Source organism: Narcine bancroftii, chromosome 8, assembly GCF_036971445.1.
Source record: "Narcine bancroftii isolate sNarBan1 chromosome 8, sNarBan1.hap1, whole genome shotgun sequence".
Taxonomy (NCBI): Eukaryota; Metazoa; Chordata; class Chondrichthyes; order Torpediniformes; family Narcinidae; genus Narcine; species Narcine bancroftii.
Window position 1 is genome coordinate 40,379,248 of NC_091476.1, and position 12,357 is coordinate 40,391,604.

The 12,357-nt window shown below is 44.0% G+C and overlaps 1 protein-coding gene across 11 annotated transcripts in view; it reads right to left on the reverse strand.

Moving 5' to 3' along the window:
- Positions 1–12,357, reverse strand: part of aff2 (AF4/FMR2 family, member 2) — a 587,176-nt gene that overhangs the window by 17,713 nt on the left and 557,106 nt on the right. For 8 of the 11 annotated variants that reach the window (XR_011343066.1, XR_011343064.1, XR_011343065.1 and 5 more), the window contains one exon: positions 1,405–1,454. Coding sequence is in view for 8 of the 11 variants with exons in the window: in XM_069893495.1 (XP_069749596.1) it covers positions 1,405–1,454 (50 nt within the window). In the remaining 3 variants the exon portion in view is untranslated. Of the gene's footprint in view, positions 1–667; positions 712–1,404; positions 1,455–4,720; positions 4,783–12,357 lie in introns of all 11 variants that reach the window. The other 3 variants (XM_069893494.1, XM_069893496.1, XM_069893501.1) reach the window with 3 other exon arrangements.

The window sequence follows — 12,357 nt, forward strand, 5'->3', positions numbered from 1 at the left end:
TAGTGGTTCTGAGCAGGTGATGTGATGCTGTACATGTTGATCAGCTGACCTTGTAAGGGGTGCAAGATGCAGAGTTGGGTGTCTGTGGGAGAAAGCTTTAACAATGGGCACAAATCCAATTTGTTTATCTCCTGGAAAACCCTTACTATAATTAAGAGACAAGAAGCAATATAGGAGGAAGCAGATGTGGCTGAACCTCTAGGCAGTCTCTATGTTCATTCTGACAGTAGGCTGCTTTTGTGATCAATACATTAAACAGTTTGCAAGCACTCAAGAGGAGCTTGATTAACACTGTGATGGATGATTTTATTGTGCAAATCAATCAGAGTTCTGTTATTTTATTCATAATAATTACACTCAGCTCTTCCTCATACAGTCTGACAGGAGACAGGGATAAATGTTCCATTGAAAAGCATTCAGACTAGATAAAAATCCAGCTGAATTCTCCGTCATAATCACAAACAACAAAGCATTGTAAATGTGACTGCTACTTGCCAATCAGCCGTGACTTTGATTGCTTTTAAACTAGATCTTAACATCTATCAATGAAATATTCATCAACCTTTCAGTAAACGCAAACATTGTGACTCAAAGTCTAAAGGTCGATATTAAATTGAAGGATGGCAACACAGGAGGCAAGTAAATCACTTTAACTGTTAAAATTCACCTTTATTGGAAGTTGACTGTGTACAGCGAGGTTATATAAAGTCCCTGGACAGGAAGGAAGAAAATGAAATGCCTGTGTGTTAAATATATTTAAAAAAAATGGTGACTGCTGCAAGGTTTGTAACCTAATTGATCTGATAACAGTGGACTAATCAACCTGTTAGGCAGTCAATCAAATATCTTAAGAGTGCCAAAAATAAAAGCATCATTTGACTCATGCCCAATTGATTGGGGTTCCATGACCAGGATGTATTAACCTACAGCTGCATGAGCTGAAACATTTGCAGAACATGGGATCTTCTCTAACCTCCCAGTGGGTCTCATGAGACTGTTGGATCAGGATATTGATTACCCATTCAGCCTGACACAGAAACTCAGCTATACTAATTGATAACTGATACCAACGTGATCATTACTAATTGCTGATCAGCACAGTTGCCCACAGAGGGTCGTTCCTTTGAGCAGCGAATGGCATCTTTCCAACGGCTAACATGCTCGTGAGCCTCCCCTTGTTAAGCTAATCAAGGGCTGGGCTGACGCCACAACACAAATATTTTCACTTTACACATGACAATGAATAATTCCTTTTGATTTTATTCAATTCAAGAATGCACTCTCTCAGGAAACGGTTTTTTAAGGAAACCAGTGGGAACACATTAAAATAGTAGGCTGCTTTGCTCAATGTCCTCCTCCCTCCAGTAAGATTCTAGAGCCAGGGAATGAATAAGGAAAACTTACTTTCCATTGGTTCCCCAAGGAGACGGAGCTTGCGAGGTTTTCGAGGAACTCTGCAACACAGAAAATCATTGGTGAAAATGCAACCCAAGCCTGAGGCAGCTTTCGAGGAAAGATGTGCAATCTGAAACAGCCTCTTTAGAGGAAGTGGGATATGAGTCCAGATGTGGGAGAGATTATTTGCTATGGGTGACATTGGCAGAGGAATTAAAAGTGAAGCAACAATGCAACCCCACTGATATTCTATTGGAATGCAATTCTGAGCTCACAGGTAACTTGACTGCCACTTGAAGTTGCTCCATGTTGATCCTTCAGACAGGGAATGTGTGGTCAACATGATTCAAGAGGGTAGCACTCTCGTCCCTGATTCAGAAGACAATTTGTGCTCTGGGTGATTGAATACAAACATCCAGGATGCCACCCCAGTTCTCTAACAAGCAACTGCTGCTTTGAAGGGACTGGTGTCTTTTGGATGAAATGATGCACCAAGACTTCTACAATCAAGAGATCCCATGGCACTCATTTGAACAGGATCAGGGGGATTAGCCCTGCTGCCTGACAATCAATTAGCCCTGAAAATGATGCATTTCTAATACAGCTTAGCTGTTTATTGCTATATTGCTGTTTGTGGGAGCATGCTGGGCACACATTGTCCATCTTATTCCTTATATTGCAACACAAGATATAACTGATAAGTAATTTTCAACTGATCTCTCACTGCCACTTGGCTCTTTGTGCCATTTTATTCTACTGCTTTTAAGTATGGGATGGATTTGCGGGATAGCTTGCAAAATAAAACTTGAACTTGAAACCTCCTTGGCTGTACAAGTGCTTTGGGAAATTATGAAAGACAGAGGAAGGACAGAAGGCAGAGGAACACAATTTATCAACCAGAGCTTTCAAATTCAGGCCAAATCACGGCCATTTGTGAAATTAAATCTAATAAACCTGCTGATATGCGGGCAAGCATCTGAAAATATCAGCGGAAACTGTTGATTACTTAATTTCCCAATTAGTTGACTCATTCCCTCTGGGAAGTGACAGTGTGGTTGACTCTGAGAAACCTCTGTAATGTGTGGCGAGCAGCTTTACACTGAGAATAATCATTTCAACGTATAATGAAGGACAGAAGGTGACTCAATGGAGGATCTATAAGGTTATGAGGGGCTTAGATAGAGTGGACAGCCAACATTTATTTTGTTAAGACAACAATAGCAAATGCCAGAAGACATCTGTTTAAGGGGAGAGGAGGGAAGTTTAGGGGAGATATCAGGGATATTTTTACACAGAGAGTGGTGGGTGCCTGAGAAGCATTGCTGGGGGTGGTGGTGGAGGCTGGTAGAATTAGGAGATTGAAAGGATTGTTAGATAGGCACATGGATATATAAGAAAAGTGGAGGATTATGGGTGTGAGGTAGGGAAAAATTAGGTTGTTGTGGAGTAGGTTTATGTAGGTCGATACAACATGGTAGGCCATTGGGCCTGTAATCTGTCAAAGCGTTCTATGTTCTATGAAGGGGAAAGGTCTGAAAGTATTAATCCAAGGGCAAACATTCATCCTTTTGGGCTGCATTGCTGTGGAACAGCTTTTCTCTCTGAATGCTTCAGGAGATCCAATGGACAACTTGTTTAAAGGTCCCAAATTTCCCTATTACTTCAACGGCATAACCCTGAGGAACTGTTCCACACCCTTTATACCTTGCTCAGTTTTTGGGAGCAGAGATCAGCTTATCCAACAAAAATGAATGCAGACTGTTTTCATTTATGATATGAATGGGATTCCCAGCAAGGTTTAGATGAATGACCCTTAGGATTATGCTGGGGCTGATCTAGGGCTTTCTGTTTGGGCAGAAGAGAGGGAAATTGGAGAAAGTAGCAAGGAGGCCGTCAGATTCAGAGATTGCTTGAACAAGCCTCTGAGAAACTTGGAGGGGCTTGGGTGGGGAGTGTTGTTATACACTTGTTGGCTACAGATGAAATTGTTACCCCAACCTGATTAGCATCTGAAGGACATACACCATGAGATAGGAGCAGAATTATGTAATTCAGCCCATCGAATCTGCTCTGCCTTTCAAATCATGAGTGTGATAGTACAGATCTATCACCAATGTATATAGTGAGAGCTAAGCCACGCCTACTGTCTGGGCCTTAAAGGGTTGTGTCCCTAGCCAGGTCGGATCATTCCGGACTGGTCGGCCACCTGTGAAGAGCTCCTGTCATTTGCTAATAAAAGCCTTGGTTTGGATCAACAAGTCTTTGGTTCTTTCGATGAGCTCTACAATGAGTGATGAATTTTCATTATTAAATACCTTTTAAAATCAGTTTCGCAGGATAATCATTAAGATAGGAAGTAACAGTAACATGATCTTTGTCTCAGTAACTCCACGCCCATCATCAACCCATTCATTTACCTGATGGTTAATTCACCTAATTTTAATCTCAGGAAAACTTCACCAAACACTCTTGAAAACTTCACCGAACATTCTCGAAAACTTCTGCAGGAGGACTGTGAAGAGCATTCTGGCTTGTTGCATGACTGCCTGGAATGGAGGCTCAGGACAGGAATAAACTCGAGAGGGCTGTTAACTCAGCCTGTGACATCACAGGCACTAACTTCACTCCACTGAGGACATCTCCATGAGATGATGTCTTAAGAAAGCAACATCTATCTTCAAAGGCCCTCACCACCCAGGCCATGCCCTCTTCACTCTGCTACCACCGGGAAAAAGGTACAGGGGCCTAAAGTTGAGCACTCAATGGCACAAGGACAGCTTTGTCCCTGCAGCCATTAGGTTCCTGAATAATCATTGAACCAAAGACATTGCCTCACTTTTTGTTAACCTATTATTTTTATTTCTTTTTATAGTAATGTTGTAAGATGGTTATAATATGAATGTTTGTTCTATGACGCTGCTACAAATAACCAAATTTCATGATTTGTTCATGACAATAAATTCTAATTCTGATTCTGATTTTATCCTCAACACATGCTAATCAGCTCCCATCAGGTTCCACCATTCACTCTCACAGTGGCAACAATAATCAATAGCCCAATTAATCTATCAACCTGAGAATTTTTGTGATTTGGGCAGAAACAGGAGCACTTGGAAGACATCCACATGGTCCCAGGTAGCATATGCAAACTCCACATCAGGATCAAACCTGGGTTACTGGAGAAGCAAGGCAACAGCTGTGCTGGCAGTGCCGTTGTGTCACAAGAAAGCATGTGAAGAACTTGATGGAAAATCAGAAGTGTGTGTAAAGAGATTGGAATTCTCGCAATCAAATGTCAAAGAAGAAATTAAATCTGTTTGATTACCTTTGAAGCATTTCAAGTCTGTCCTCAGCTGGGGTGATGACTAGAGCCTTTCTCAAGTGATTCTCAAATAAACCAAAGGCAGTGGATTGTTAAAATCCAGAATTTACATTTAAAATTTTTTAAATATAACAGGTCTTTTCGGCCCTCCAGCCCGAGCTGCCCAATTATACCCAAGTGATCTACAACCCCATACGTTTCATATGGTGGGAGGAAATCAGAGCACACGGAGGAAACCCACGCCGTTATGTGGAGAATGCACAAACTCCTTAGACAGTCCTGGACTCGAACCTGGGACGCCGGTGCTGTAACAGCATTGTGATAACCGCTACATTAATTGTGTTGCCGTACTGCTTGGAAGGGTGGTGCAAGTAATTCAAATAATCATGTTCATAAAATATGGGAGCAGAAGTAGGCCAATCATCCCATTGAATTTCCAAAGTGAATTGGACATGGGTTAAGCTTAGAAAAAGTAAGGGGAAGGGACAGAGATGTGAGGTGAAGGGTGTATCATACTAATTGGAATCATTCAAAGAGATGACAAAGGCAAGGAGTAGGGGATCAAACTGGCTTCTTGTCTCATTCAATTGTTTCACGTGGACAGGGGCTGGCTTCTCTGCATGGGTATAAATGATTAGACATGGTTCCTAGGGGTAAAGGATCTGAATCAGAATTTATTGTCATGAACATGTCATGAAATTTGTTGTTTTGTGGCAGCGTGACAGTGCAAACATTTAATTATAAACCTCCTTACAAATTAAATAAAAATAGTGCAAGACAAAGAAAAAAAGGTAATGTCTATGGTTGATTGTTCATTCAGGAATCTGATGGCAAAGGGGAAGAAGCTGTCTTTGTGCTACTGGGTGCTCATCTTCATGCTTGTACATTTTCCTGAAGGTAGCAGAGGGAAGAGGGCATGGCCTAGGTGGTGGGGTTGCTTTCTTAAAACACCACCTCTGGTAGATGTCCTCGATGGCGTGACCACTGGTGCCTGTGATGTCAGAGGCCGAGTTAACAACCCTCCGGAGTTTTCTCTTGTCCTGAGTGTTGGCACTTCTACACCAGACAATGATACAATTACCCTGAAGGCTCGCCATGGTACACCTGTATGAGTTTTCGAGAGTCTTTGGTAACATACTGAATCTTCTCAAGCACCTTACAAACTGCAGCCATTGGTGAGCCTTCTTCATGAATGCATCAACATGGAGACTCCCGGTCAGAACCACAGAGATGTTGACACCCAGGAATTTGAAGTTTTTGCCCTCTTCACTGCTGACCCCTCAATGGTTCATGTTCTCCTGATTTCCTTCTGAAGTTCACAATCATCTCCTTGGTTTTGCTAATATTGATTGAAAGATTGTTGCTGTGACACCACTCAACTAGCTGATCAGCCATTCTCAACCTTTTTTGGTGAGTCCCTTAGGACTCTCCTCAATGTTTAAAGCCATCCCCCCCCCCCTCCCTGTGAATCAGTCATGTTTAGTTGGTTTCTTCCATACTTCTCTTGACTACATTAAAAATATTTTATGATTTTAGTCTGTGCCCCCTCCTTAAATGTACTGTAGCCCCCAGTAGGGTGTGGGGGGGCATGGCTCCATTGAGAATGGGTGGGCTGGATAGCTGCAGAGCTAATCCAAAAGGAAACATTCTGTTTGGATCACAATTATGGACCACGACAAACCCTACCATTTTTAAATACTCATTCTGTGATTTGCACCAAACGTAACTATGCAGACATGATTAAACAGTCAAAAGGAGCAACTGCGTATAGGAAAACTGCATCAGATTGAGTTTGTCAATGACAAAAACAGAATCACTGAGAACATTAACCCTATGTGGGAGGTTAGTTCAGAAGGTTCAGACACTAGGTATCCATGGAGTGGTCGTAAAATGCATTCAAAATTGGCTGAATGGGAGAAGACAGAGAGTGCGCCTTAGTGTTTGGTGCTGGGACCTTTTTTGTCTGTTGTCTATATCAATGATCTGGATAATAATGTGAAAAATTGGATTAGCAGGTGTGCTGATGACACTAAGGTATGGGGGTGTTGTGGTCAGCGAAGAAGGCTTTTAAAGCTTGCAGAGGGATCTGGACCAACTGGAAAAATGGGCCAGAAAATGCCAGATGGAATTTAATGCAGACAGGTGTGTGGTGTTGCATTTTGGAAGGACAAATCAAGGTAGGACATACACAGTAAATGGTAGGGCACTAAGGAGTGTGGAGGAACAAATGGATCTGGAAATACAGATATATAATTCCCTGAGAGTTGCGTTACAGATAGACACGGTTGTAAAGAAAGCTTTTGGCATCTGGGGCTTCATAAATCAAAGTATTGAGTACAGTAGTTGGGATGTTATGGTGAGGCTGTATAAGACATTGTTGAGGCCAAATTTGGAGCATTCTGGTTGCCAAACTATAGGAAGGATATCAGTAAGATCGAAAGAGTGCAGAAAAGATTTAATATGATGTTGCCGGGTCTTCAGGAGATGAGTAACAGGGAAGATTAAGCAGGATGGGACTTTATTCCTAAGAGTGTAGAAAAATGAAGGGAGATTTAATAGAGGCTTACAAAATTATGAAATGAATAGACAGAGTAAAATGCAAGTTGGCTCTTTCCACTTAGATTGGGAGAGATAAATGCGAGAGGACATGACTTTAGGGTGAAAGGGGAAAGGTTTAGGGGGAACATGAAGGTGAACTTTTTCACTCAGAGAGTGGGGGGAGTTTGGAATGAGCTGCCATTTGATGTGGTGAATGGAGGCTCACTCTTAAGTTTGCAGAATAAATTGGATAGATACAGGGATGGGAGAGGTCTGGAGGGTTATGGAATGGATGCAGCTCAATTGGACTAGAGCAGGGGTGTCAAACTCAAATTTACGGAGGGCCAAAATTAAAACTTGGACTAAGTCGAGGGCCGAACTAAATATTTATTGAAATTTTTCAACAACATCTGCATGTTTTCTCTTCTTTCAACATATGTAATGTTAAACTTTAGGATATAACTTTAGGAGGATAATGTTACAGGTCAGGAGTAGGTAGCTCAAGTTCACCCTTTGCTTGACCTGAGGGAAACATATTTGGTCCCTGTGGAGATGTAGTCAGCATTCACAGGCTGTGTCCATTTTGGCCTGTATCAGGACTCAGCATTTCCTGCTCACTCCTCAAGCTCTAGGCCTCGACCCACCATCCTTCTACCTGACCAGTCCTTTACCCAACCTCTACTCACCCCTCTCTCCACTCGCTCTGCCTCTACCCACCCCATCCTATACATGCTCTTCTACTGCTTCTCCCCTCAACCTGTTCCTCCCTCTACCCTTCTCTCACCCTCTAATCACCCCTCCCCTACTCGCCCTGCCCCTCCCCTTTTACCTCTTCCCTATCCACCCCTCCTTCTACTCATCCCTCTCTCTAACTGCCCCTCGCACCACCATAATTTCCCCTGCCCATTACTCCTCACCTACACCCTCTGCTCACCCCTGCTTACCCACCCACTCAGGCCCAGCGCGCTGCCGATCAGCCTTTGCGGACAGCCACCATCTCTCTCTTCACGTGCAGGGCCGAACCAGCCGTCCCTGGGGTCCGCGCGGGTGCAAGCGCTGAAGGCCGTGGCGACTGGGAGAAGTGCGCTTGCGCTGTGGAAGGGCCATCCAGTGCCAGTCACGCGGGGCTCGCGCTGCCCAGGGGCCGTGCGCAGCCTGCCATGTCCGTTGCGCCGACAGGAAATCACAGGTGCTCGCCCATCCGCCGCACCGCTCGACAGGTGGGAGAAGTGACTGGTTGTGCGTGGAGCCTTGCCGGCTGATGACATCGACAGACTTCTCGTGTTACAATTTCTCGTGTTACAATGGGGAAGGATGTGCAATGAAGGGGGAGGATAGTGGGCGTGACATTACCAAAAAACAGCATCGGCTCTCGCTGCAGGGCGGGCCACCTCTAATACATTTTTGAAATGATCTTGTGGGCCAAATATAATTATATCGCGGGCCAAAATTGGCACATGGGCCAGAGTTTGACATGTGTGGACTAGAGGAATGATGTTTTGGCACAGACTAGATGGGCTGAATGGTTCTAATTCCTTCTCCCTCATCTCTCCATTCCCCCACATCTTTATTCAGCAAGTCTTTTTTTTAATATCTGACGAAGGACCCAGGCCCTTCACATGGATGCTTCTTGACCTGCTGAGTTTTCCCAGCACATTTGTGCATGGCACTTAACTCCAGGTTGCCAGCATCTGCCTAGACGTTCTTGTTCACAACCATTTCTGCTGTCGTGCTTTAACAATGAACCCAAAGCAGTAAATGTTAATGGGGAGTAGAATTTTCTGCAGCCATCAAGGAATGATAGGAAACAGAGAGGTTTCTCGAGAAAAGAACTTTTCAAGAATAAACACGTAATCAAATATGCTTGGTAGGAGCATAATCGGACAAAATCTGACATTGAGACAACAAGGATGGTGATGGAAGATTTTTTCAAAAAAATAGATTTAGGAATGATAGAAATGAGTGAAGGAGTGAAATTTTGGAAACAGTTCCAGACGTTAAGGCTCATGCACCTGAAGTGCAAAAATTGTATATCCAGCAATGGCGGTGAGTAGGAGGAGATACAAGAAGCTACAGATGCTGAGCAAAAGCAATCTGCAGGGCAACTCAGCGAATCGATTAGCATCTGTGGGAGGGAAAGAACTTTCAACATTGTGGGACGGAGCCCTTCATCCTCAGGAAGGATAGATGACTTTAACAATGATGATTGGTAAGAATGAGATGGAGATCTGAAGAGCAGTTGAAACCACAGAGGGAGAGGGGATGTTGAAGAGAGCAAGAAAATGTCTTCAAAAGCAGGGTAGCAGGATGAAGGGCTCCGACCTGATTACGTCGACCATTCTTTATCTCCAACTGATTCTGCCTGCTCCACTGAGTTCCTCCAGCAGATTGATTTTTAAATGGAGGGGACTAGGAATGAGACCTCAGAGATTGAGATGGATGAATGTTTGAGGGATTTCTGAAAGGCCTGATGACCCGTCAAGCTGGAGTCAACTATGGTATATAAATGTGCTGTAGAAACTCAGCAGTCATGCAGCATCCACAAGAAGTGAAGGTTAACCAACATTTTGGGCCTGGCCCCTTCGTAAGGTTTAAGAAAAAAAACAGGGAGACGTCTGAATAAATGGGTGGGGAGAAGGGAGGAAGAGGAGGAGAGGAAGTAGCACAGGCAATAGGGAGAGGTGATGCTTTAACAGGACAGTGTAACTTAAAAGATTTGTACCACAAGAGGTTTGGGATGAGCTTTAGTTTATGCCCATGCACTACTTGACATTTCAAGATGAATGCCACTATCCCATATTTTCTGCACTGAATTGTGGATTTTGTTTTAAATACACATCCATTTTTCGCTTAAAAGATGTAGCTGTATCTGTCTCAACTATTCCCTGTGGCAAAACATTGCACGCTTCAACAAGTCTGTGTGTAAACAGGCTTCTTTTAGTGCTTTCCTCTGTCTCCTGGTGATCATTTTAAAATTGATGATTCTGTGTCACCAAAGGAAGTGGCTTATCACTTTTGATCTATCAATGTATCTTATTTTAAACAAAACTTGCAACCAAACACCTCTAATGTTCTCCACTCCATTGAAAATGGGCTGAGCATATTCCTTCAGAGGTGGAGACATTATCACTGAGCTGCTTTCTCCCAGTCGGAACATGGGAACTGGAGAAGGAGAACATTCAGTCTTTCTAGCTTGTTGACTACTTCATTTCCATCATGATTGATCCAAGACTCCCAGATACCTTTATTGTCATGCAATAATACCAAAAATGTAATACACGTGTATTACACAATATTTCCTTTTGCCCGACGTAAGGCAGACTAAGATTTCCCATGAGAGTGGCCTGGTGCCCCTTCCAGTGAGAGAAAAAGAGAACCAAAAGAGTGTCCCTCAGAGTCAATGAAAGTCCATGGATTCACCTCCAGTATCCCTCTGCAGCTGCAGACCCCTGTCGGATCCATCAGCAACCCAAGTTTAAAATCCAAACCACCGACACAATCAGGAAGCCTTCAGCATCCGAGCCCCTGCAGAAGCCCTTATGATCCCATGTTCCAGCCTTCATTTTAAATGTCATGGTAAATTTATCCAACAATAATCTCAATCCATCAATCCCCAACTTTACCAGGGTATCTATTAAATTATGGGGGAGCCATCTACCCTACTCGCTGTTTAAAATGTGTTTCCTGATCTCGTATCTGTGATAAACCACTGTGATTGGCTACTCCTGAGACTCATTACCCCTTTGCATGCTCCCCAGTCATCCTGCCATGATCAATTGATGACGTTGGTTGTTGCTCCAGTCTATTGTCAATAAAAGCCTATGAGTTTCACAACCTCAATCTTTTGTGCTAATTGATGTTGCATCAATTTTAATGATTATAATTTTTCAAGAAAATTGAGCAATATTTGAAACCCGAGAGACTCAACATAGATTGTCGATCATCTGATGCCTCGAACATGTTGCTTTGAGGACTTCCTAACAGCGAACGCGAATGATGTTAACACGGACGAGGACAGACTGAAACTCCTCTTTTCATGAGTCAGACCTTTGGTCTTCCCATTGATCAATGGCGTCAAATCATAAGCGGAGGCAATTGGTACACTGAAAATCCAGTACCGCAGAAGGGTGAGTGAGGTCTATGCACGGCATCTTTTGGCCACCTGGAAACAGTGACCTGGTGAGTCGAGTGCTGAGTACCTACAGGCCCTCTGGGAACTCTGCAGGGAGTGTGACAGCTGCCCAGAATGCAGAAGGCCTCATCCGGGGCGCCTATGTGGCTGGCATCTGGTTCGAATACTAAAGACAGCGACTCCTGGAGCAGATGGTCCTCAACCTGCAAGGGGTGAATGAATTAACAGAGACGCTGGAGTTGGCCATCCAATGTTCGGACAATTACTAAGCTGCCTCTTTGCTGCCATGGGCACCGCTATCTTGGGACAGGGAACTGTCTCGCGCCATGAGCGAATGGTCATAGGCATCATCACAATCCTCTAGCGACCTGGCCTCAGCCACCATGGTGGGTGATCACCCCAGGTGCTACTTCTGCAGGCAGAGCGACCATCCGAGGAAACGCTGCCCTGCCAAGGAGGGTTATGCTCTAGAAGCAGGAAAAGAGGAAATTACACAAAGGTCTGCTAGTCTAAACTGCCCGTGAAACCTAGCAGTGCTACATGCGGATAGCTGCCACCCCAAGCAGTGTGATCAGCACCATCCCCTCTGCAGACCAGCAACGCCATGGGCGAATCATGTGGGCAGCCATTTTAGACTGCATGGCCACTGCCATCTTATTGTGATTGCAGCACTGCAGGGGAGAAGCAAAGGCAGTCGTATTGGGAACTTGGGCTCTCATCGGACTCAGACATTGAGTCAAATCTGGCCTCAATCACCCTGAACAACTAGAGACCACATGAACACGCCAGGTCCACAATGGACGTTCAGGTAAACGGGCATGAAATGAACTGCTTATTTGATAGCAGGAGTATGGAAAACATTATTCATCCAGATATTGCTAAACGCCTATTCCAGTCAGCCATAATTTATGGCCAGTCAGCCATAATTTATCACTCGTGTCCAAATCCCATACAGCAGACGTCCACAGGT